Below are 26,298 nucleotides of genomic sequence, written 5' to 3' on the forward strand. Positions count from 1 at the left end.
CACAGAACTACTTAAAGTCTAGCCACTTGCTTTCCATTGGAGTGAGTGATCTGGGAGAAAATAAAAAATTTAAAGGCATAAGTACCCCAAATAGAAGTCCTCTTAAAGGTCGCCCTCCACCCAGCATTTTAAAAGCAATGGGAATATTTCCTGGATACTTTATCATATTTAGCTTGTTTTAAAAAACTATTAGAATAGCATGAACATCCTTCCATAGCATTATTATTCAGCAGTATCAGTTTTAGTGAGCATATAGAATTCTGTTATATGGCTATATCATAGTTTGGTTCATCAAACCTGTTTTTACAATGAGGAAAAAAATCTTATTGTTCTAATGGTTGATAAATATCTTCTTGGCTAAATCTTCATGCATGCATAGCCATAATTATTTTTTCATTTGTGAGAAACATGCATTTACAGAGACTCCTTCTCTGATATATTCTGCCTGCCTTTGTTAGCCCTCCCAGTGAGCCCTAAACACACCCAGGTCTGTCTCTGGAAAGGCAGTCAATAAAGCATATGATTAAGTGCAGGACTCTGTGGACATGGTGGATTTCCACAGCTATAAAATGGGAATAATGATCGTACCTGCTGATTTTATGAGGAGTATATTGGGGTTCTGCTGAGAAACAGAATCATTTGGATGGAGAGCAGGGAGAGAGATTAAGGAATTGCCCCTTAGGATTGAGGATGGCAAAGGTTATTCTCATCCCCCCAAATACCTTCACAGCATCTGATCACCAGTTGACAGATGAGACTCAGTGGTCACAGGACTGGATGAGTTAGTACCGTAAGGAGCTCGGTGCCATACTGGTTCCATAGCAAATGTGCCCGAGAATTCACGAAGCACACAGAGGTCCCCACTCTGGGGCGGGCCCTCTCTGGCGGTGCCATCCCAGCGCCTCAGGTTTCCCGTAGTTCAGGTTTCCTGAGAGATTGTTCCCCACCTGCTGTTCCTACCTCCCAAGCCCCTGGGGTCCCTCCTCATCCTTCCAGTCTCCCAAAATGAATGTCACTGAGACCGTTAGCAGCTGCCAGTTGTGGAATCAGTGACCTCCTCATCTACCTTGATATCCCTGCAGCATTTTACGGCTTCCTTTCCTCTGTCTAAGGCCCTCTTCTTGGCCTTATGACCCAGCTTCCCCTGGGTTCTCTTTCTGCCTGCCCTGAGCTGCGTTCTGGGCCCTACTCTTTTTTTTTTAATTTTTATTTATTTATTTGTAGTTGTAGTTGGACGCAGTATCTTTGATTAATTTATTTATTTTTATGTGGTTTTGAGTATCGATCCCTGGGCCTTGCTCGTCCTAGACAAGCACTCTACCACTGAGCCACAACCCCAGCCCCTGTGCCCCACTCTTGACTTAATTGATGTGCCATTGCTGGGGCATCTAACCATACCCCACACTCCTGCAGCTGCCTGTGATTCTGGCTATCTATCTGATTTCCGTCTCTGCATAGCCCATAGGAAACTCAAAATTCAACCTGCTGAAAACACTTAGCCACACACACACTCGCACTCTAACCTCTGCACCTGCTCACCTCTGTGTCTCCTCTCTTGGTTAAGGGCATCATCTACCAACCATCAGAGAGGTCACCTCAGAGTTATCTCCAACTTACTCTGTGCCCCACTCCACCTGTGCCCCACTCCGCCCACAGCGGTGTCTGGACCCTAGAGTCATGTTGATGTGAGACCATTGTTTCTCATACTTACCCTCCCCTCCCCTGAGCTGCCACTACCTCAGCTAAGACTCTCTTCTCAATTCTGGCAGTTGTCTGGATGCCCCTCCTTTCCTCCGTGGTCCTTGTGTTTGGCCGCTTGGGTTATCTTCAAAACCACAGGCTGCTTTCCTTATTAGAGTGTCTACAAGCCGCTCATTGCAAGGAAGACCAGACTATCGCACGGCACACAGAGCTCTACAGATGTAGCCCTGGCCATCTCCTGCCTTCGTCCCAGCCACTGTCCTGTGCTCGCCCTCCTCCGTTTCCACCACCCCAAACTATTTACCCTTCCTCAGACCAGCTAAGGTCTGCCTCAGAGCTTGTCACTGCATGCGCAGAACCTGCCCTTTCAACTCCCTTTGCCCACCCCTAGGTGTGATGGAGCCCAGCCAGCCCTTGTGCATATCCTAGTGATACTGCGTCAGGCGATGGCTGTGCTGTGCCTCAGGCACCACCTGGAGCTCACAGAGCTCGGAGCTCTTGTTCCAGGGAGAAGAGTTACATTGGATTTTCCCCCATCGTTATTCTCTTCCTCCTTCCTGCCTCCTCTTTTCTAAATGAACACATTTGAATATGGGTGACTAGGGACCAGGAGATCATGTTTCTAATATAATGAAGCTTTCTTTAAGTTAAACGTGTGTCATGTGTGTGGTAATGATATGGCACAGGTATATAAAAGCAGCATCTTGCTGTTCATTAGTGTAGTTCATGTACATTTTACAAGCAACAAAAATGTATTTAAAGAATTGTTTGAGGACTGGGATTGTGGCTTAGCAGTAGAGCACTCACCTAGCATATGCGAGACCCTGGGTTCAATTCCCAGCACCACATAGAAATAAATAAATAAAATAAAGATATTGTGTACAACTACAACTAAAAAATAAATATTTTTTAAAAATATTTTTAAAAATATTTTTGATGTATGTAGTAGGCTGAATAATGCCCTTCCCCCAAATGTCTCCACATCCTAATCCTTAGATCCTTATATTGTTAAGGGGAGGTGTGATCAAGAATCTTGAGATGAGAAGATTAGCCTGGGTTATCCAGATAGCCCACTGTAGGCACAACAGTCTCTATCAGAAGGAGTCAGAGTCTGAGGAGAAGGTGGTTTGATGGTGAGGGCAGGTTAGAGCACTCTGTAGGTGGAGGAAGGGGTCAGGCAGCCACTGGAAACTGAAAAGGGACAGAAAAGGGATTCTTTCTCAAGCCAGCCCTACAGACATCTTCATTTTGGCCCAGAGAAACTGAATTTGGACTCCTGACCTCCAGAGATACAAAAGAATAAATTTGTGGTATGTCCAACCCTATAAGTTCATGGTCATTTGTTACAGCAGCAGTTGGAAGCTAATACAATAGAGAAATCATTGAAAACAAACAAGTGCATATTGTTATGAAGCCCCTGGAATATCTCATCCAAGAAGACTTCAGAAATAATCCCCATAGTATTGAGCCTTTTCACTGGGAGTCTTCATTGTTTGGTTGATCTATTTTCATTTAAATGGTCTTTTTAACTTAGCATCTACTGCAAAAAAAAAAAAAAATGTAGCTACCAAATTCCTAGCTGTAACAGATTGCACATGCACAGAGAAAACCAACGTTTGGATCGTCATTCAAAAATACTCAAATGAATTAAAATATGTTTTCTGAAAACTTTAGGGTTGGATGGACTTTTCAAAGACACCAGATGTTCCTTGACTTACTAAATTCAATGAAGCCTCCATGTCTCATAAATTGTTTTACTAATAATCAATAATATCATTATCTTAGTTCAAATTGAAACACTTCAGTTAAACAAAAAAATTTCAAAGACAGTATTATCAGGTCAAAAAAAAAACAAATTTAGGAATTCACCAACACATCTTACTAAATACATAATACAGTTTATCATTAGTTGCTATATTATGATATGATAATCACTTCAGATCATTTAATACAAGGCTGGGGCTGTAGCTCAGTGGCAGAGCGCTTGCCTAGCATGTGTGAGGCACCTTAGCATCACACAAAAATTACAAATGAAGGCATTCTATCAATGTACAATTACAAAAAAAAATAAGTCATTTAACACTTTAAATTATCAACTTTGTAGGTAATCAAAATAATTACCAATTTGAAATTGTTAAACAACCAGAAGTAGCAACTTATAAATCCATTAAGAATTTTTTGCCTAAATCTGTATTGGTCAATTGTGACCCAAAAAATGTTTTTTTTTTTTTAATTTTTAAATGATTGAAGAAAGAATGAAAAGAGGAGAAAAGAGGGAGAAATGGTCAAAGGATACAGTTTCCAGTAAGTTCTAGAGGTCTACCATACAGCTGTATGAATATAGTTAACAGTACTGTATAGTATACTTAGAATTTACTAAGGGAATAACTCTTAAATATTCTTACCATATGAAGGAGAAGAAGAAAATGGTAGTGGTGAGGTAATGGTATGTTGTTTATCTTAGTATGTATTTTGAATCATCAAGTCATGAACCTTAAGTATGTGCAATTTTTTTTTTTTAGTTGTAGATGGACATAATATCTTTGTTTTATTTATTTATTTATTTTTATGTGGTGCTGAGGATCGAATCCAGTGTCTCACACGTGCTACACAAGCACTCTACCACTGAGCCACAACCTCAGCCCCAGTATATACGATTTTTATTCATCAATTATAACTCAGCAAAAACAGAGGGAAATAAAGAATATCTTATGACACATTTTTTTTAATATGAAACTCACTGGGGATGTAACTGATAGAGCACTTGCCTTGCATGTGTGGGGCTCTGGGTTTGAAAAGAGGGAAGTGAGGGAGGGACAGAGGGACAAATAAAATTTTATTTAACTCATGCATAAGCATTCCTAATAAAGTTTTATTAGCACACAGCCATAGTCGCCTGTTGGTATGCTTTGACACTATAACACTCTGTCCCCCAAACCAAAAATATTTACTATCAGTCTGGCCTTTTACAGAAAAAGTTTGTGACCCCTGATCTAGCCTCCCCTGGGAAGCTCTTCCCATTCTAATATCACAATGCTTGTGTAGCACGTGTGAGGCACTGGTTTCTACACTTTGCAAGACCAAACTGGGGTGTGGGTTCAGCTACAACCTCCATATTTCCTGTGAGCCAGACAGCCTTCTGCATTTTGCCAAGTGTGACAGCTGATGTTCAGAGAAGCAGATTTTCATTGTGAAAAAAAAAAAAGAGACTTCTTTTATAGTTTTTATGAAACTTCTTTTATAGTTCAGTGGGACTTCTGTTTGAATGATAAAACCACATTTTTAATATCAACTCTCTAAACCCATGTTTTATCTCTAACTCAAATACTCAAATCCATGACTGCAGATAAAATTTTCTCTCAGGCTGGGGTTGTGGCTCCGTAGAGTGCTTGTCTCACATGTCTGAGGCACTGGGTTGGATCCTCAGCACTACATAAAAATAAATAAATTAAATAAAGGTATTATGTCCATCTACAATTAAAAAAATATTTTTTTAAAAAAAAATTTACTCTTAGAGAGGCTTAGATGGACTTTTTCTGACACCTTTAGAGGGGTCAGTAGTTAATGCTACCATTTATTCCACTTGTCATTTTTTTAATAGCCACAATTATCTTTTAAATTTTTTTTTGGGGGGGGTGGGGACTTGTGAAGAATTTCTCAAATAAAAATTAGCATCTCCATGGTCCACCCTACATATTCACCCAAGGGTGGCCTAATAAATTAACATTTTTTTAGAGTACAAATAATACTGGATTATATTCAGTATATTTAGTGGCTATATATACTTTCAAATAATTTGCCTAAAACACACAAAAACTTTTGCTGCATTGACAGTATGCTTTGCTGAAACATTTGTGTTAAATTTCCACTTGATTTATGGAACAAAGATGACCCTATTTAGTGGATTTGTGTATTGTCTTTTGAGGAATTAGCATAATTCTTTAACTTATGATTCTCTGATTGTGCCTTTCTGTGTCCTACGTGAAAAGGTGCATTTGAAGGAATGGGATGGGATGTGAATAAACATGCACAACTTGTCAGTCATTAGCAGTGGTCAGTTTGACCTTTGAAAGAAGCAGTTTCCCTTCCCAGGTCTGGCAAAAGGAAGTGCATTTCAGCTGGAACTTTCTGGACAATAAGAGGTGACCATGTCAATTTGCTTTCCTGGACCTTTACTCTTTCTTTAGTGTATAACTGGGGCAGCAGATGGCTGTCTGATGTAGGAGGTTGTCAGAGTGAAATCTGACTTGTAGCCCTGGGGAATGGTCACTTATGAACAAGCAAACCAGGTCAGTGGTTAGAATTTAAAGTGACTGACTGACTCACAGCAAGTGGCAAAGAAATTGAGATTTAAGATTCTGGATTTGTTAAGTTTCTGCTACTTAATGGCATCTCATTTGATTTGGATACTTTCATTCTAATGAGATGACAAAAATAAAAGCATTTCTAAGAGCAAAACTATGTTGTGAAATCCAGTTTTAACTGCCTTCTCAAAACATAGCCGGCAGAGTATGTAGGGGTTGCTATAGAAATGGTGGTTACTGAACCAGCTTCTTATCATGTATGGCGCATCCATGGGAGAACCTAGTCATAATTGGCCTGGAGTAGATTTGTGTCTGCTTCAGATGGTGGACGTTACTGCTGATGCTGTGCACGTTTAATTAGTCCTTTAGGTAAGTCATGGCCAGCTTGTCCTTGAATGTGGAGCTTATTTAAAATACAGGTCTCATATTTTGTTTCATTTCATCAGTTTTGGGGGTCGGTGGATAATGGGAGGGAGTGGAAGTCCTTAAAGCACTAATTATGCTTATAACTTTAAGAAAATGAAATCACATTACTGAACATGTAAACCACAGACCCTGGGTGATAATAATGTGTAGGTTCCGTTGTAGCAAATGTTACTGCTCCAGGTGGGGGATATTGATGATGGAGGAGGCTGTGCTTGAGCGGGGGTGATTGGCAGAGAAATGAGAAATCTCTGTAGCTTTCTCTCTGTTTTGCTGTGAACCTAAAACTATGCTTTGAAAAAAAAAAACCCAGTAATTAATAATACCATTACTAACTTATATTTTTCTCCATCATAAGCTACATATCTGGATGAAAGAATTCTGATTGTAATAGTAGGTGTTGTGATTGAATTGTAAGGATGAACTGTTTCACATTTTGTGGGCAAAAACAGAAAAAGGAGTTTATTTCCCTACATTAAATATATATTATAGGCATGATATTAATTTTAGTCATACACACCATTTTTTCCCATGAGAACAGATGCAGTAGAGAAGGGTGTTGAACAAAGAAGGAAGTCAACTCACCTTAGTGTAATATGAATATATCCCTAAGAACACGGTCACCTGAAATAGGTCGTTTCACTGCAAAGATCGTGGCTTAGAAACAAAGAAACAATTCTCAGGAAAAAAAGAGTCTCTACTTTCCCAGATGTAAAAATTACCCTTGGAAGTGAAGTGGACTTCTGTGAGATGAGTAGGAGAAAAGGGAGTGATTTACCTTCCAGGAAGGTGGATCAATATGATGTAGCAGATAGCAAAGAAAACTGAGGACATAGGACTTATGTTGAGTAAAGGATGACAGAGTGAAACTTTGTCTTGCCAGAGATCTCGACAGTCTGTCAATGGTGATTTGCGCTCGCTCTCGCGCTCTCTCTCTCTCTCTCTCTCTCTCTTTCTCTTTTAATATTTTTGGTTTTTAGTTGTAGTTGTTAGTGGACCTTTATTTTATTTATTTATTTTTATGTAGTGCTGGGGATCCAACCCAGTGCCCCACACATGCTAAGCAAGTGCTCCACCACTGAGCCACAACCCCAGCTGGGCGATTCTCTCTTTGAGATGCAGAAGGGGATCTTTGGGCCGCTATGGACCCTTAGCATCCTAGTTGTAGTGTCCTCCCACTATGGGCTGACCAAAAGGGATAAAGTCAGGGTAATAACACTAGTGCTGCCCTTGGGAGTGATCTCAGAACAGGGATGGTTGTTTTTTCAGTATTACCTAGCAACTCAAAAAACAATCTTATAATACCAATCCATTTCTGAGAATTGTTAAGCCTTTTGTGTTGGTAGCCTCCCCCAAATGACAATTTTCAGAAAATAATACCATCCCACTAGCTCTAGTGTAGCTGGGATTCAAAGCGCTTTTTAAAACCCTGTTCTTAGGAATTTGGTTTTCTTAAAATATCATTGGATGGAGAACTAGAAGTTCCCATGCTTGGGTTTAATGAAAACCATTTTTTTGACAAACTTGACAAATAACCCTTGCCTGCTTTTGTGGTCTCAGAGTTTGGAGATCAATATCTTCCTCCTCAAAGAAAACCTGTCTTCTTTTAGAGTCAACTTTTAATGACCAATTATGGAGATTCACGTTGTGGGCTGTCTGTGGCAAGTTTGTGTCCTGCTGGCTTTCCCCGTCACCTAGAAGCCTCCATGCTCCTTGGGGTGCTGCTGTTTGGCCTGGGTTTTAACTACGGATCTAACGTGTTTATTCCAGTATCAGTCTGAGTAAAAAGTAATTAGGAAGGTGATGATGCCACAATTTTTTTTCAGAAACAAATATTTTAGGGGTATTATATTGCCAATTTCCTCCATTTGAATGAATAATTTATAAGTGAAAATGTTTTGGGTAGATGTGAGTATTGCACTGATAATACATAGCCTCTGGCATTAGTGGACAGGTTACTGAAGCAGCACGCAGCCCAGCAATTGGGTCAGCATGGGCTTGAGTGACAGGTCCCCATTAGGTCACTAGTTGTGTGAGCTAAAGTAAGTCCTTGAACCTCTCAGACCTCCATTTTCTCTCCACAGTCCCTACCTCAGAGAATTGTTGTGAATGAAGAGCAATTACAATAGTACTGGTCAGTTGGCGAAAGGCTTTGTGGACGTATGCCATTATTATGATCATCATCATTGTTGTTCTTGCCTAGTGAATTTTGGGTAAAGTATGATAAGAAAAAAGGACTGGTATGATCAAGCTGTAATGTCCCTAAATGTAGCATCCCAATCTCACCCTCCACCACCTCCACCACCAGGCTGGTATTTAGCTAGGATGCCCCAGCCATCCATCTGACTGGTCAGTGCCCCATACTCTAACAGCTGTTCCATATTTTGAATATCATTGACTGTTTGGAATTGAATTTCTAAATAACACTTTTAATTTGAGCAATGTAAGAATATGCCTTCTGGTGTGCAGAGCAGGTCTCTCACTAGTGCAAAAGCCCAGCCAGCTTCCTGGGTCTACTTCTTTCTCTCCATTGGACACCACTGGCCATTACAGCCACATCCTCATCTCCAGTGAGGCACCAAGGATGGGTACTTGGGGTAGATGAAGATCCCACATGTCCTTGGTTTCCTGAACAAGATTCAGCACTTCCAACCTGGGGCCTGAAGACCCAAGGAACTTCTTTGGCATCTGATAATTTCTGCAAGGAATTTCAAATTGGGGAAGGTGGGTGGGTTTTAATAGTGATCTTTTAGAATTTAATTTGAAAATATTCTGCATCATTTGGATTCGATACAGAACTTAAAATTACCAGATGATTTTTGTTGCCTGAATTTACATTTATAAATAGGCGATTTTATAGAATAGGACTAATGAGAACAGAAGAGGAGTAGACATGATAGATGAATGATACAACCCCAGCATATTAAGGAAAAATGAAAAACTATGTTAGAAGAAAGGAAGTTTTATGGTAAGTTCAGCTTGAGGAAAGTGATAGAAGAATTGAATCATAGACCTGCCAGACTCAAAAGAAGCCCCACCCTGGCCATCTATGTCCTGAGTATGTTGCAATCTAGTCATTTAGCTCACTAATACGTCATCAGGTACTACATTCAATTGATGTTTTTAATTTTAATTTTATTTTGCAATAGTACATATAGCCTTGTTTCTGTTTCTTTTTACAAATTTGGTTTTATATTTTTATATGAGCTGTAAGCTCTTTTAGATTAGGACACACTTAACACATGATTTTTTTTTAAATAAGGTCATGGCTTCATATGAATTTTTCTTTTCTTTTAAAAGTGATTTTGTACATTAATCAGGTCTGAAAATTCTCAAGGTCTACAAATGTTAGGGATAGGATTGTCCTGGGGGTAAATTACCAACTTCTCTGGACCTAATGTTTCTAACTCAAAACTAAGATATATAAAGCCTACCATCCAATATTATATAAAGCTTAAGTATGATGTACATTCCTGGCCACATGTTATGTTCCTGATATCATAATTCTTTTTGCTCCTTCTCTTGAGCCACTCCTTTATAGTCGTTTGTATGCACACACGTGGGCAAACACACACCCAGACCAACTCAGCACATACAGAATGTGGTGTATCGAAGTCTCCACAGAAGCACCCTTGCTTGCTCCTAATAAATGTGGTTGTATGTAACAGCCCAGCCATGTGAAATATGTAGTTGAAAGTAGCCAAAATCAAAGGGAAAAAAAGTAGGATCATAACTCCAGACCTTTTAGAAGAGGTGTTTGTAATCAACTCTTTCTTAACTGAGCTTATCGATTAGGAAAACAGGGTATTACTCTAAACCACCATTTTTCATCATTGTTTCAAAACTGCACTGGGGTTGGGGAGCTGACATCTTTCCTCATCAGGAAGAAGCCAAACTGGGCATGGTGAGTACTCGAGGCACATGCAGGACATCCCTGGAAGGGAAGAAGAGGAGACACAGGACAGGGTTTTCTTCAGACTGCAGATCCCCTCCTTTTCCAGAATATCAGATTTTTGTGCATTCCTGCTTCTGAGCCAGGACTTAATGTGGCTTAAAAGAATAATGAACTGGATGTGGGAATGCAGAGCCACAGCCCATTCCCAGATGTGTCTTATAATGAGTTTGGGTATATTTGTTTGTTTGTTGTGTTTGAATTTACTGCCGACATTAAAAAAAGGGGGGAGAACATTTCCCATGGAATTTTCTTTAAAAAAAAAAAAATGAGCAGTTCATTTGTCTAACAAATAGCTTCTCCATGCCAGGAATCCCACTGTTGTACACTCTTGGGATAAAACAGTGTCAAAACAAATTAGGGAAGGGCCCTATAATTCTGAAATTTTTATTCTAGAAGGAGACGATGCACTAGTATACTTAGATGGCATGGGTACCAGTTCAGCCAAATGATGATGGAGAAAGTGATTAATTGGTCAGAGTCTGCAGAAGTGACATTTGAACTGAGATACAGAAGGCACCTTAGAGCCTGACATGGGACTATCTTGGGTACAGAGCACCCCAGGAGGAGATAAAAAAGGTCTTGATTTGGAACCAGTTTGTCCACACAACAACCAAGTCACTGCATAGCACTTTTCCTTAAGTAATGACACAGCGACATCTGTAGGCATTTGAGTCTGCCGACCCCTGACCTGCTTAGCCAAGTGACTAGATTCCTTGCTGAGCTGATCAGAGATACTTCTGAAGTTGCTTCAAGCACTGGCCACCCAGTTGCTGCACCAAGCCCACATTGTGGGAAATGAATGGCATCAGACTTTTTTGAGAAGACTGCTACCCCTACTCAAGGGCACATAACTTAGAGCTTTGCTGCCGAATTGGTGGTCCACAGATGAATGGCACCAGCATCACCCAGCAGCTTGTCACAGAACACCTCAGGCTTTCCTCCAGATCCACCCAGTCAGCCCCTATGCTTAGGACATCTCCCTTTTTAATGAGCTCTTTAGCAAGACCTGATGGAGAGCATTCTATCACATCTCCAGATGCTTGCTGACTCTGTTGTACCATCCTTCATCCTGAACTGTTTTTCTAATCCAGAGCCTACTGGCTGTGCCACCCACAGCCCTTTGCTTCCCCCCGCCCAGCCTCTTCCAACCTGTAATTGCAAGATGGTATTGAACTTAATAATGAATGAAATTTTTCTCCTGATGGGGCTAATTAATCATACTCTGATACTGTTTTCTGGAAATTCATAAATATACATATATACCCAGTAAATTTTATTGATGTTAATGTGTGGCTTAATACTTTTGGCCATCTCTTCAAGGCAGAAACTTTCTATAACTGCCGAATCTTTATGATTTCTCATTACTGCTCCTTTCCTAAAATATATTTCAGTAAGTCATGTGATAGCTCAGCAAAAGCATAAAGGAAAAAATATCGAGTTTTTTCAATTAAATTTATTTTTTAAGAATCTCTTTTCCTCTTGACATGTGCAAAGCCTTGTGTTTGATCCCCAGCACTGCAAAAAGGAAAAAAAAAATCTTCCTCAGAAGGGAACATCTTACAGCCAAATATAGGCTCATTTTGTGTCTTAATTTCTAATATTCAACACATCTGTGATTTTGTGCTTCAAACAGAAGGTTGTTGGTTATAGTGAGTTGCCCTTAAATTTATTCTTGTCCAAACCCGTCCTGAAATGTACTTGCCCAGGGCTATAAGAATCCATCCATCCACACATCAGTTTCGCTCCTTAGTTCGATTGCTTTCAACAAGAATGATTAGGTAATTGCCCATCAGACAAGTGTTTTGCTATATAATTAACGAGGAATGTTTACTCCTCAAAGATTTCATGGAAAAATAATTCCAGAAAAGGCAAACTAGCTATTCAAAGCCACAGACTTTAATTTGGAAATGAGAAGTCTACTCCACAATACTGTAAATGTGGAAATTGTCACTATTCCCACCGAACTGATAAATGTGACTTAAAGGTTGATGAACTTTTATATTTTGATGTTAGCGAATGATTCTGCGCCAGTGTGCTAAAGCATGCAACAAAGTAGATTTAGATCTTGGAACTACTATGTGTACAATTGGTAGAAAATTATAGTAGAGGTTAAAAGAGATGAAAGCCTCCAAAGCAACATCTGTCTGGCTCCTAAAGAAAACCAGTATATTTGAAGATCAGGAAGGACATAATGGTGATGGTGATGGTGATGATAAGAGGAAGAAGAGCAGCTCACTTTGAATCTGAGAGGTACACTTCTTAAGATCATTCCCTCAGAGAGCTAATGCTTACCCCATGTCTGGTTCTTAGGCCACCATAGCCCAAGTAAGGAGATGGTTACTGACCAGAGAAAACAGATGAAAAGCAGGGGAAATGTGGTCCCCACTGTCTTGAGTTCATGCCTGTATCAGCACAAGTGGCCTCATCTCTCATCACAGATGTTTACAAATATTGCACAGTGAAAATGTGGGTTTAGGAGTAGAAGTGGCTATTATTTCACAGTGAAAACAATCACCTTTTAATTGGTGGAACTTTTTTGAGATGGGTTTTGTGGAATTTCTTCCAACTGAGTCCCAGCTCCAGAAGCGTCATAGAACCTACTCCAGCTTTGTTCAGAAAAAAAAAAATATATCATGTAGAACATGTTAGCTGCAAGAAGTAGAATGCCCAGCTCCTGTGATTAAGTGATGAGGCTATTTATTGCTTGCATGCATGACAAAAGAAATGTGAAGCAGGGGCTCCAGACTTGCTCCAGCAGCTCCATAATATCATACAGGACACTCCATGTCTCCGTGCCAGCCCCAGAATGTCAGAGTTCACATGGAGGATTTTCTTTTGCCTTGGAAGTCATCTGTGTAATCAATTGAGCACTTCTAGTGCTGGGCATTTATTTGTCCAGGGCTCTGAGGTCTGACATGACACAGATCTCAAGTGAGAATAGCAGCATGTGTTTCTGTATGTTGGCTAATGTTCCAGGTGTCAATGTCAACATGTAATCTCTGAAAGTGTAGGGTTTTTACTTAGAGTTTCCCTCTAAACTCCACAGTGCTCATAAGATCAGGTCATTCTGCTTGTTGCCAACTGCTTGTTGGAATGAGATCATGTACCTATTACAGAGGGGCTTCCAAGCCAACTAACATGCCAGGTGGGAAAAACAAGGTGTATCTGACCTCCTTAGGTTGCATTAAAATTAGATGTTGTGTTTGGGTGAGTCTTTCCTTGTATTTTACCATTCTTTTGCCTTTGGAGAGCCATTTGCTCAATTTTTGAACTCACTTTTCTTTATATGTTGCAAATAGAAGTTGACCTCATTAGTGCTTGGTAACCAGGCAGGAAAGTGGCCCCCCTAGTGATTGCTAGGAGACCCCATCCCGTCCTGCATGGGAGCATGAGTCCTGTCTTCTCTTGCCTGTCCCTTATTATGTGTGATAATCATTGTAGTTAAATGCAGCTTCTACATGAAGAACTCAGGGTGCTTTAAACACATTGAACCTTGCCAGCAGAATACATAACTAACTCTTTTCCCAAATATGAGGGTAATATTTCAATGCACACTTTTTTTCTTGAAAGTATGTCTTTCTATGGAGCTGGGCTTAATTTTAGAGAATAATAATTCTGACCCTGGATTCAGAATGTCACTGTTCTATAACTGGTTTGTTCTCCCACCCCCCATTGACCTGTGTATGTTATTCTGACATAGGTTGGGGGGGCTGATGTTTCCCAAAAACAGACTGCAGGGGGCGGGGGGGGGCAGAACAGGAACACAGCAAACCATAGGAAAGAAAGTAAAGGGAAGCAAATATAAGTGCAGGTAGGACTGTTTATTATCAAACACATCCATAACCCTCAACTCTGGATTCCTAAGGGCATCAGTATGTCAGAACCTATCATAATAGTTGATCATAATAAGAACCCTGAATTTTAAAGACAAATCAAAAATGTGTTTACTTTTTGTAAGATAGGAGAAAAGGATGCATTTTAGAATTTGTTTAAAACTGCCTTTTCAAATTTTGGCAAATGTATAGACGATAGCTTCCAGACCATGGTTAGGAGGTGTGTTGAGGGTTGCCACTGAGTGGTACTTCTCCTGACCTCTGTGCAAGAGGCTTACCTTTTATCTAGCTTATAAATTTGTTTCTGCTTAAGATTACATAAGAGGATTCAAATGTCTTACAACTACTTGAAAACTGACAGTTTAGAAATTTCAGTCATGCAGAATTTCATTTCTTGGTGTTGCCAGAGAGATCACCACATGACCTTCACACACATGCACTCCCAATAACAGACACGAAGAGGCCTCAATCAGAGCAAAAAGGCACATGTCACCCAGCCAACTCCTGAGACACCTGCTCGGCAGCCAGATTGATGCGCTGATGGGGTATGAAGGGACAAGACACTTGGGATCCTGCCTGTCTGTACCAGGTGACGCTGCCTTGGGCCTGCATGTCCCAGCAGCTGCCTGCTTAGAAGGAAGATGCTGAGGGGGCAGTAGGAAGCCATAGAAAGAGGCTAGGAAGGAGTAGCCTAGGGAAAGACAGAAAAGCCCAGAGGAAGTAAGCACCACGTGGCTGGCAGATGAACTGCTTGGAGGAGAACAGGCAAGAGCAACAGGAGCTTTCTTTTGTCCATAGAGTAGGAGCAACTTGGTCCCTGCCTTGCTCTGCCTGAGCAGTGCCCAACGCTCCCCCACCCCCCACAACCACCACCACCACCACCACGTGAACACTCTGTTAGCTTCTGGTCACAGCACCGGCCATCACATAATCTTATTCAACAGAAGAGACGTTAGGGAGGTTTGTTTGCTCTGCCAGCAGTTATCACCTGTGAAGAAGGAATCTCAGGCCTCTGTCCCCAGGCTTGAGCACAATCATCTCTTCTTCTGTGTGCCTGCTGCCCAGGTGGGGAAACCAGCCTGCACCCGCAGCAGCATCAGGATTCCAGTAATGAGAAGCATATGTTTCTAGTACACAATTCATTAATTCTTGTATTCCCTGTAGCTTACTTCCTCCCACAAAACACAGAAACCTTGAAAAATGCTTTGCCAGTAACAGCATGATTGTTGAATCCCAAAAGAGTGTCACACCGCAGTCACTGGCTATGTGTGCATTTTACAGAAAATGTATGCCAAAATTAATATCTCTTCCCCAGATGACTCTGCTCCCTTTAGTTGGGAAGAGTAGCATCCCATTTTAATCACACTTTGCAGGGATATCTTTCCAGCTGACTGCAGGTTACCTGATGTTATTTTTGGATTGCATCTGTAGCTTTCACTCCATTGGAAGTACTATTGAGTTCCTACCCTGTGGATATTTCTAGGTGTGTAGAAGACAAAAGGAATATAAGACACAGGCTCAAACGCTCAAAGCTTGCCGTCTTCTAGAGGAGATAAGACCTAGAAAAATAGCCAGCACCTAAGCTTTTACTAGAAGGAAAAGCACATGGTTTGATTTGTATCCTGGAAGATGGGTAGACTTTTGGAAAAGAGTAAAACTACGTGAGGTTGGACCCATGATAATAGGCAGAGTCACACTTTTTGTACTGTGTATTGTAAGGACCAACTTGGCAAGAACCAATGAGGGGCGTGTAGTACAGGAGGAGGTGTTGGGAAGACTGGCCATTCTGTGCCTTCGTTTACAGGTCCCCAGCAACTCCCACTGCTAATGGCATTTGAAGTCCTGCCAAGGTGAAGGCAAACTCCTTCCCGCCTCAGTACCCACGACTCTCTTGCATACAACCTGGGTTTCCCTCTGCCCCATTCCTGTCCGTCATTCATACCCATTGCTCTATGACTAGGTTCTTGCTGTTCTCTTCCCTGTAATAGCCTCTCCTTCTTTCTCCTGGCCTCACCCCCTCCCCCTACTGACCATCAAAGCTAACTTCATCCTTCTCCCCTGCCCCAGGGGCACTGTTTCCCTTGCTGAACTCCCAAAACAGCTGTGACTTTCTCTGTCACTGGTCTTTCTGGCTTCCACTGGCACCACTGCCAGATCCTCCATCTCCCTGGATGGACCTGGGACCTGTCAGCTGGATGGTGTGTGTGTCTGTGTTCATGTGTGTTCTTCTACCCACTTGGCTTGCCCCAGATGTAACTTGGAGATATTTTAAAGTCTGTTTCACTTGATTTTCTTGTAGAAGGCAAAGGCAACTTAGGGATAAAGGTAGGTGGTTTGCTCCTGAATGAGCAGGAATTAGGGCTGTTTCCAGCTCTTATTCTCTGAGGCCCATTTATCCTAACCTAAGTATTTGCCCCATTTGAAGAGCACTCACTCAAGAATCCAATTTGGGGAAAACTGCAAAACAAAGAATGCACAGCCGCCTCCTGGCTGATCCAGAAATCTTGCCATTGGGGGAGCACATGCGTGGGAGTGGGCATGGTATGTAAGTCAGGACAGAACTGGAGGGGGCCCAGGGGCTGGGGCGTGGGGGTGGAAGCAGTCGTAAAATCCATTCTCTACCTCTGGGGAGATGTTCTTACCCACCATAGAAACCTTTCTTCTTCAGTGTCCAGTGTCTTCTGTTTCCTTAGGAGCCCCCATGGACATAGTGATTCCTCTCAGTTGCCAAATGACCTGTGGGCAAACCCACCTCCGGAAATGAATCTGAATTGGGCTTCTATGTTCTCAGACTCATTTTAGAGTCCTTTCAGTTTAAATTCTGCTCTAATTTGAACAGGAATCATCTGGAGCCAAGAGCAAGCCTGTTGCATGGGACAGCCAGAGAATGCAAAGCTCTCCTGGATGCCTGGCTTCTCCCACCGTCCTTCTTAGTGTGTCGCTGTCCCTTAAGCAGAGGAGGGGGGCTGTGAGACAGGAGGCATAACATCACTGGGCACCTTTCCACTGTGTTTGAATGTTACCATGGCAACTGATAGTGTCTAGAAGCTGCCCAAGTATTGTTTCTTTCTTCAGAGGGAACGTAATCCACTATTGCCTCAGCCATATGTGCACCTAAGAAAGGCAGAAATGTGGGTAGAATATTCGGTATACTTGATCCTCTCAGCACATCTGTGGCCGACACTTGCTGCAGTGAGACAGCTATGCAGGAGCCCCGAGTGTGCAGCCCACCCTCTAGAGTGGTGAGCATGAGCCATGGGAGAGCTTCACCTGCCTCTCCCTTGCCTTCTGCCCACAGCAGCCCTCCCGGGCCTCAGAGAGCAGGGTGCTCTGCAGGTTGGCCCAGTGGTTCCACTTTTGGCTGGGAAACCACCTACAACCTCAGGCAAGTTAATCTTCCTCAGTGGGTCTACTCTTATAAACTTTACAAAGTAACCAAATAATCAGACACTGGGAAGGTGGGTGGGAATACAGCATGACCGAGGGGAAACAACAGCCCCGCCCTGGAGGTGGGGGGGGGGGGCCTAGGTACCTCCACTGTGCTTTCCAGCACCAAAGGGCCTTGGAAGGGTTTTACAACTCCCCAGTCCTCAGTTTCCTCATCTGAAAAGGGACCCTGAGGCCTGCCCTGTTTGGTTGTTGTGAGAATTTTCGATAAAATATCTCTAAGACCTGTATACTGTGACTAGCTAGTACATAGTGGTTCCTTAATTGCTGGGAGCCATCAGCCAAGTAGGTATGACAATCTCCTTGCCAGCTTACTCCCATGCTGTCTAGTGGAAGGACTTCTGAAAGGTGACCTTGCTCAAGGACCAGGGCAGTTTAGCATAATAGGAGATTAGGGTGTTCCCCCTTTAGAATAGGGAAGTTTAGCATAATAGGAGATTAGGGTGTTCCCCCTTTAGAATAGGGCGTATCCTGCTGCTGAGTTCCTCTTGAGTTCTTAGGGTCAGACAGTATATTTTGGGAGACAGAAGCCCATGAGGTGGTGGATTTGGGCAGAGTGAGGATTTGGGCAGAGTGTGGATTTTGGGCAGAGAACGTGGATTTCCCCAGAACGTGTTTGTAGACAGTCGGTGTGAGTTCGGGAATAAACAATTGCTGTTTGAATCTACAAGCTGTGTGGAGACTCGTGATTTGTGCCCAGCCAGAGACTGCGGCACTTAATGACAATTAAAGTAGTAACTGATGATAAAACCTGAACTTACTTTGACTTATTCAGTGTTTCCTAGCATCAAAACCAACTGAATTTTTTTTTCTTAAATACTCACCTAAGCCAGGCTTACTGGAACAGAATTTACAAAGATTGAGGAATTGTAAATTTAAAATTTAAAAAAAAAAAAAAACTTTGTAAGTAGTGGTAACATAGCCAATCTGTGATTAGGTATAGGAAATTTATTTGTTCAAAGATAATGATTATAAACATCACAAGATTCTCCCCCCTCTTTTTACTTCCAACAGCCCCTGGCATGCTGCCATTATTCTATTTCTGCACTGCAAAGGCTCCTGCTGAAATTATCTGTGTTTGGAAAGAGGGATATTTAATAAAGTGGCTGAAACTAATTTGATTGAGGGAAGGCAAAGAAAGACTAAAATTGTTCACCTTTTCCCTAAAGGGAAGTTGAAAAAAATTTTTACAGAGAGCTGTATGCAATCTCCAGGTGATGATTTAACTCTCCAGACTACCAAATGAGCTCTAAACATGACATTTAAGGTGACTTTTACAAGTGCATAAGCCTTAAATAGGAGCTCAGCATGCTCATAGCTGAAGTTCTTTTCTGAATCCCACAGGAACGTGGCTGAAGAGCGGTCTAGGCCTCGTGCACCAGGAAGGCAGCCAGCTAACGTGGACGTACATTGCCCCCCAGCTGGGGTACTGGGTGGCAGCCATGTCTCCTCCCATCCCAGGTAACACGAAGCCAACACTGGTGATGATGGGGATTGATTTCTTTGAGGGCTCAGGTTAAGTATGCATTTGAAAATAACCTCAGCAGAGAGATCACATCCAACTCAAAACTGCTTCAAAGTCTGAAATCAAATGATGGAAAAAAGGCATTTTGTGGGGGTGGAAGAGTTCTGGTTGGAACTTTCTCATTTAAGATAAGAATAATGCATGGAAAATAGTCCTGCCTCCTGTCTCTGTTTTGCTCGGACAGCTGCCATGGGGCATTCTTAACCAGAAGCCCACAGAGGAGGCTCAGACCTCCTCCCTAATTCCCAAAACAGCTGGGGTCTGGTGTGAGCAAGCTCATAGGAAGAACACTCAACAGAGGGACTAGCGGAAAGTCACTATAGTGGGCTTCGTAGGGCAAAATATTTGATTTGACACTTCCAAACTGCTTACATGCAAATCAATTGCTCTGTACCCCAAAGAATAATCTCCACTTAGGGTATGTGAATTCACTCCTATTTTTTAAAGTGTGATTCAAAAATGTGATTTTTAACCTATATTCCCAAATATACATTCCAGACTTGTTTTTCAAAATGGGCATCTCATGAGAATCATATCTAGTGATGTCGTCCATTGCTACATTTTGCTTTAGAATCCATAACACTTGGACTGCCTACCTTCATGAAACTGTTCTGTGGTAGCCAATCTTTATGCTTACAAGCCCCTTTGATTGCTATTTTTTTAAACACATGTAAAAGTCATGCACATCCAAATCTGGTGAGCAAAATAGGAGATTGAGCTAGGTCAAAATGTGCTGTGATTAAAAAGGCTCTCTTGCAAATTAACCATGAAGGCATTTCCAAATGGAAGTACAAAGTATTTTAGTAATGGAATTATCACTGGAATTAACACTTAAACTCTCAAAGTAACTAATGTGTTGGAGGCCATTCCTAGGTGGGTGTTGAAAAGTTTGTTACATTGATTTTATGTTCCCATAGCAAGAAAATTTACACTTTAGGTGTGTGTTTTTCTTGATGGCAGGTTCTTATAGCATTGTAACATGAACCAGGTACAGAAATGCCCTAATTTCCTAATTTGAAATATTAAGAGAATCTGACTAAGAAGAAAGAAAGAAAAGAAATTCCTTAGGTACCAAAGCAGAAGCCACAAAGCCCATGCATTAAAGTGAACTTTTGTTTTAGACAGATTTCAAAACAACTGTGGCTATCAGTTTTCCATTATGCCACAGATGAATATATGCTTTTGTAAAAAGGAAAGGGGACTGACGAACACAGCCATGAAGTAAGAGACTCAAGAGCTCTGAGAGCACCCACAGCCCAGCCTGATGGCATTTAATGTGTGGATACATGCATGATAAATTCAGAGCCATCAATTTATTAAAGCAAATGACAGTAATGCTGTGTTTTCACGAGTCCAAAACCAAGCAGAAAATAATGGGGGTTTCATTCTTTTATTATCTGCTTAAGAAGGAAGCAAAGCACAGCTATGAATTTTCTGCTGGTTTCCGGTGGCAGAGTTTGAAATAATTACCTTCTAAGTACTGAACAGACCACGTTTCTTGAAATGATTTCTATATGTACCTAACGGTTGTTTTGTTTGTCTCGTTTTTGTGGTGTTGGGGATCAAACCCAGGTAGCCAAGTTTTCTTGGTGGCTTTCTCACAAGGCTCCCCATCTGGGGAGGTTGCCTTTGTATAAGAAGTTGTATATGGAACAAGTGAAGCGAAGCAGTGTGGAGTTCTTTTTCCAGCTTGCTGAACCTTCATCCCTAACATCCCACATCATTGAAGTGAATTGTATTTGGGAGAGAAGGTGTTCTCTTTTGGACTCAGAAATGCCAGTATTTTCAAAAATTGATAAACCTCTTTCGGTTGATCTGACTCTTAAAGAGATTTGACTCCTTAAAATAATTTTTGAAGAAATCTGTCTCTTCACCTATCAAAAAAAATTTTTTTAAGCAAATGGGTGTTTGTGGGATTTAGTAATCATAACCAGGCTACCCTGGAATAATGTGAAACCCACAGTTTTTTCCTTTCCCTGCATTGGCCCACTGCCAGGATATTGACCATCAATAAATGCTCAAAGCCCAGATATTGTAATTTTCAGAGGTTTTTGTTGTTGATTCATTGTGTCAGTAATATCAAGACAGATTTGCATTATTTTTAGACTTAAAAGATATGAATTAAACTCCTATTTCTTGGTATTCTTTACAATATGTATTTTAAAAGGAAATATTTTTATATCTAGTAACCTTATCTGTAAATTCTAAAAAGGTCTGTGGCTATCTGGGCTTGGTGCAGTACACCTGTAATTCTAGCTAGTTGGGAGGATGAAGCAGGCTGATCACAAGTTCAACTCCATTCCGGGCAACTTAATGAGACCCTGTTGCAAAATACAATTAAGAGAGCTGGGAATGTAGCTCAGTAGTAAAATGCTTGCCTGGCATGAGCAAGGCCCTGGGGTTCAGTCCCCAGTACCACTAAAAGAAAAGAGGTCTGTGGCCGTGTGCGGTTAGTCTTTTTAAAAATGTAGAAGAATGTTTTATTGTTTTACATGGAAAGAATTTTCAATACACTTAACACCCTGTAATAAGTCATTGCTTTTTAAAGTCATAGTAAATTTATGTTATATATTTAGACAATGTAAATTTATGTCATGCATTTAGAGAAAGGGCACTCTATATAGAAATAATTGGCTGCCCAAACATATTGAGAATAAGATCTTGTGATTTTATTTTTCCTGTCAAATGAAATCTCCAGATATTCAGATCATCTCTTAAAGATAAGAAACCCCTTATTATGTTCTCTTTCATCCATTTGCTTTTATTAAAAGATCATGGGTCTGGGGTCGTGGCTCAGTGGTAGAGTGCTTGCCTACCATGTGTGAGGCACTAGCTTTAATTCTCGGCCCTGAATATAAATAAATAAAATAAAGGTCCATGGACAACTAAAAAAATATTTTAAAAAAAAGATCATGTATTTAGAATGCTGAACATGCTGCCAGGTGAGGCTCACTTCTCAGATTAGAAGGGTCTCTTGACACAGCCACATTCCTATTTGAGTTTTGAAAGTGCTACTGGCCCCGGAAGCTTCCATAATAATGTTAATTATGGAATGAAATGGTGGTGGTGCCACAAACCCATCAATCAAGGGTATTTTTGTCTGGCCTTTGCTCTGTGCCCATGCCAGGAAGAGTAAGAAAAAAGACATTATGTTCTCAACTAATTATCCCTCTTTTTATTTAAAGGTATCAAAATATCTAAAATGCCATTTTCTGACCTTCTAGGTCCCGTTGTAACACAGGACATTACCACGTATCACACCGTGTTTCTTTTGGCCATTTTAGGAGGAATGGCTTTCATACTTTTGGTTTTGCTGTGTCTCCTTTTATATTATTGCAGGTAAAGTGTTACCATTATTGGCAATATCTTTTTTAATGTCGAAGTTCTTGTACAATTGATATTTGGAAGCATTGGTATGAAGTTGCTTTTTGTGTTTTTTTTTTTTTCTAAATTGAGATCCATTTTCTTGTTGTGAAACAATATCTACAAACTCAAATGCATGATCTAAATTACAAATGAAACTACAGGATGTGTAAGGCCAAGGGGAGTTGTATAAAAACGTTTGACAATTGTCATCTGATTCCCTCGGAGTACTCCCAAATACTGATGGAGAGATGATACTCTCAAGATCAAAGCAGAATTATTCTTATTTTGATGCCACATCTGTTCACTGAGCAAGAATGTTTATCGTTGGCTCTTGGGTGACCCCTTACAAATGAATTAGTTGGCTGTTCTTACAAAAACCTGAGGATCACTCTCCAGATGCTGCTGCTCTGGTTCAGCACTGGGTGAGTGAGGGTTTGTGGTGAGAGGCTTCTGGCCCCTGATGAGTTGTTTTGTTTCTCCTTGTGGAAATTGAGAATTAGGATTTTGCCTGAAACTTGAAACTGTTCCATCATGAGAATCTCTAATCTCTAGTTGTGGGTCGTGTCTTTGGTCACAGGAGGAAGTGCTTGAAACCCCGTCAGCACCACAGAAAACTGCAGCTTCCGGCAGCCCTCGAGAGTTCCAAAAGAGATCAGTCCACTTCCATGTCGCACATCAACTTGCTGTTCTCTCGTCGGGCGTCGGAATTCCCCGGTCCTCTGTCTGTTGCCAGTCATAGCCGCCCAGAGGCCCCAGGGACCAAGGAGCTGATGAGTGGGGTCCACTTAGAAATGATGTCCCCTAGCGGAGAGGGGGACCTGCACACACCCATGCTGAAGCTCTCTTACAGTACCTCACAAGAATTTAGCTCCCGGGAAGAACTGCTCTCCCACAAGGAAGAAGATAAAAGCCAAACCTCCTTTGATAACTTGACTCCGAGTGGGACACTGGGCAAAGACTACCATAAATCAGTGGAAATTTTTCCCTTAAAAGCAAGAAAATCTATGGAAAGAGAAGGCTACGAATCCCCCGGCCACAATGACTACAGGGGCAGTTATAACACTACACTATCCCAGCCTTTATTTGAAAAGCAGGACCGAGAAGGCCCAGCATCCGCAGGAAGCAAACTCACCATTCAGGAACATATGTACCCTGCACCTTCATCTCCTGAAAAAGAGCAACTGCTGGACCGCAGACCTACTGAATGTATGATGTCGCGATCCGTGGATCACCTGGAGAGACCGACGTCTTTCCCGCGGCCGGGCCAGTTGATCTGCTGTAGTTCTGTGGACCAGGTCAATGACAGCGTTTACAGAAAAGTGTTACCTGCCTTGGTCATCCCTGCCCATTATATGAAACTCCCAGGGGACCATTCCTATGTCAGTCAGCCTCTGGTTGTCCCAGCGGACCAGCAGCTGGAAATTGGAAGACTTCAGGCTGAGCTCTCCAACCCCCACGCAGGGATCTTCCCACACCCGTCCTCTCAGATGCAGGGCCAGCCCTTGTCTTCCCAGGCCATCTCTCAGCAGCATCTGCAGGAGGCAGGCACGCGGGAATGGAGCCCTCAGAACGCATCCATGTCAGAGTCTCTGTCCATCCCCGCATCCTTGAATGATGCGGCTCTGGCTCAAATGAACAGCGAGGTGCAGCTCCTGACAGAAAAGGCTCTGATGGAACTTGGAGGTGGGAAGCCACTTCCGCACCCCCGGGCGTGGTTTGTCTCCCTGGACGGAAGGTCCAATGCTCATGTCAGACATTCATACATTGATCTCCAAAGAGCTGGAAGGAACGGAAGTAATGACGCCAGTTTGGACTCTGGTGTGGATATGAATGAACCAAAATCTGCCCGCAAGGTAAGGGGAGACCCTTTGTCTCTCCAGCAGAGCCACCCACCTGTCCAGGAGCATCAGCAGAAAGAACCCAGGGCCCCGGACAGCGCCGCCTACACGCAGCTGGTGTACTTGGATGACATGGACCCAAGCGGCAGCGAGTGTGGGACCACAGTCTGCACCCCCGAGGACAGTGCGCTGCGATGTTTGTTGGAAGGCGCGAGTCGAAGAAGTGGTGGACAGCTGCCCAGCCTGCAGGAAGAGACGACCAAACGAACTGCAGATGTCCCCCCAGAGCCATTAGCCAGTCCCCACCAGAGAAGATCTGCTCATGATGACGAAGACGATGACGATGATGACGACGACCAAGGAGAAGACAAGAAGAGCCCCTGGCAGAAACGGGAGGAGAGACCCCTGATGGCATTTAACATTAAGTGAGCTGTCACAGAGCCACCCAACCGTGGGATATAACCTTGCCAAATATCCTTTCTTACTGAAGCGCGTACCTGTTTGTGGAGGAGCCGAAGAAGGGCTACCGCAGGAGTGGACGTCCGCTGCGTGGGCATTGCCCTGTCAATGGTCGAAGGGAGTTAAAATTATTTCTCAGAATAAAGGATGACTCTGGTGGATGCTGCACCTCCAGGGAGGTGGCTGGGAGAAGTGTCTGAACGTCGTTCCACAGACTTGACCTGTCCACCCACCAGGGATGCTGCAAAACCGCCCGTGATGTTGCTACACTCCAAGGATCACCTCAGTTTTCCCTCGGATTCTGGGAACAGATGAAACTCTTTTTGCATTGCTTGAATCCATTTTCTCACGATAATGCTACTGTGAAGCTATTCTTGAGAAATGAGGGTGGCACTCTGTGTCCCAAGGTAGGCATTATCTCCAAGGAAAGCTATGCATTGCTGCTTTGTTTCTTATTTTGCTTAGATTTTGCTTTGGTTAGGGCTTGTTTGGGGGTTTGCTTCTTCTCTATTTTTTTTTCAATACAATTTGGTTGTAAAAATTACATTCCCTCATTTTAATCTGTTCTACTTCTCAGTGGTTTGTTTTGGTGTCTCCCTTCAGGAACTCCTGAGTGTCATCTTTTAACATCCAAGCCTTTTAATGAAATCGTACTGAAACTTCTATCAGCTAAGAGTCTTTCAATTCTGGTCCCATTAACTCCAAGTGCCTTTTTTACAGTGACAACAGACAGTCCCTCAGTTTTTTGGTTTTTCTTAATCCCTATAATTGAACTGCCTGGATTTTATATAAAGTTATTAAATGATATCCCTTTTCTTTAAACTGCATGCTGCCAAGTGCCATTTGTGCTCAGCATTCTCATTTCAGCTCAGTGTACTCTCTAGTTACCCTGTGTAATGTGGGTTCTGTTTAGCTAAGATAGACTAGAGGACACTTTAGAGATGCCCTTCCCTACCCCATCCCTTTGGCCATAAGCCACCGTTATGGTTTTATTGGCTGTTTGTATATACGGTTGGTTGCATATTAACTCTGGAATCCTATGGGCTGATCTTGCTCGGCAAACATGAGAGTATGGACTGAGCAAGGGGACTGAATGTGACTATTAAAAAAAAAAATCTTATGTACTATCCAAAAGTGCCAGAATGACTCTTCTGTGCATTCTCTCTAAAGAGCTGCTTAGTTATCCAAAAATGAAAATTCAAAATAAACTCAGAAGAAAATAAAACTATTTTGTGGTCATTTTAATTCATTCTGAACCATCATCCGTTGCAAAATCATTACTAAGACTTTTTAAATCATTCCTTGACATCCTAAAATGTGGCTAAAATGTGGTGGTTGGACTTGTAAACACAGCCACCCACGGATTTACACTCGGGTGAAAATCCTTAAAACCCACCTTCGTCTTTAGTGTCATTCAAGAACACAAGGTAACATTTTGTTGTTTTTC

General features: G+C 42.0%; 1 protein-coding gene across 2 annotated transcripts in view; it reads left to right on the forward strand.

Annotated features, from left to right (window-relative positions):
• Window positions 1-26,079, forward strand: part of Fam171a1 (family with sequence similarity 171 member A1) — a 115,800-nt gene extending 89,721 nt beyond the window's left edge. Inside the window, exons 6-8 of one of the 2 annotated variants that reach the window (XM_076831868.1) lie at window positions 19,008-19,124; window positions 22,413-22,527; window positions 23,132-26,079. In XM_076831868.1, the coding sequence (XP_076687983.1) occupies window positions 19,008-19,124; window positions 22,413-22,527; window positions 23,132-24,821 (1,922 nt within the window). In that variant the 3' untranslated portion in view covers window positions 24,822-26,079. The remainder of the gene's footprint in view (window positions 1-19,007; window positions 19,125-22,412; window positions 22,528-23,131) is intronic. The other variant, XM_076831869.1, reaches the window with a different exon arrangement.
• Window positions 26,080-26,298: the final 219 nt, after the last annotated feature.

The sequence above is a fragment of the Callospermophilus lateralis genome, chromosome 13 (genome assembly GCF_048772815.1).
Source record: "Callospermophilus lateralis isolate mCalLat2 chromosome 13, mCalLat2.hap1, whole genome shotgun sequence".
Lineage (NCBI taxonomy): Eukaryota > Metazoa > Chordata > Mammalia > Rodentia > Sciuridae > Callospermophilus > Callospermophilus lateralis.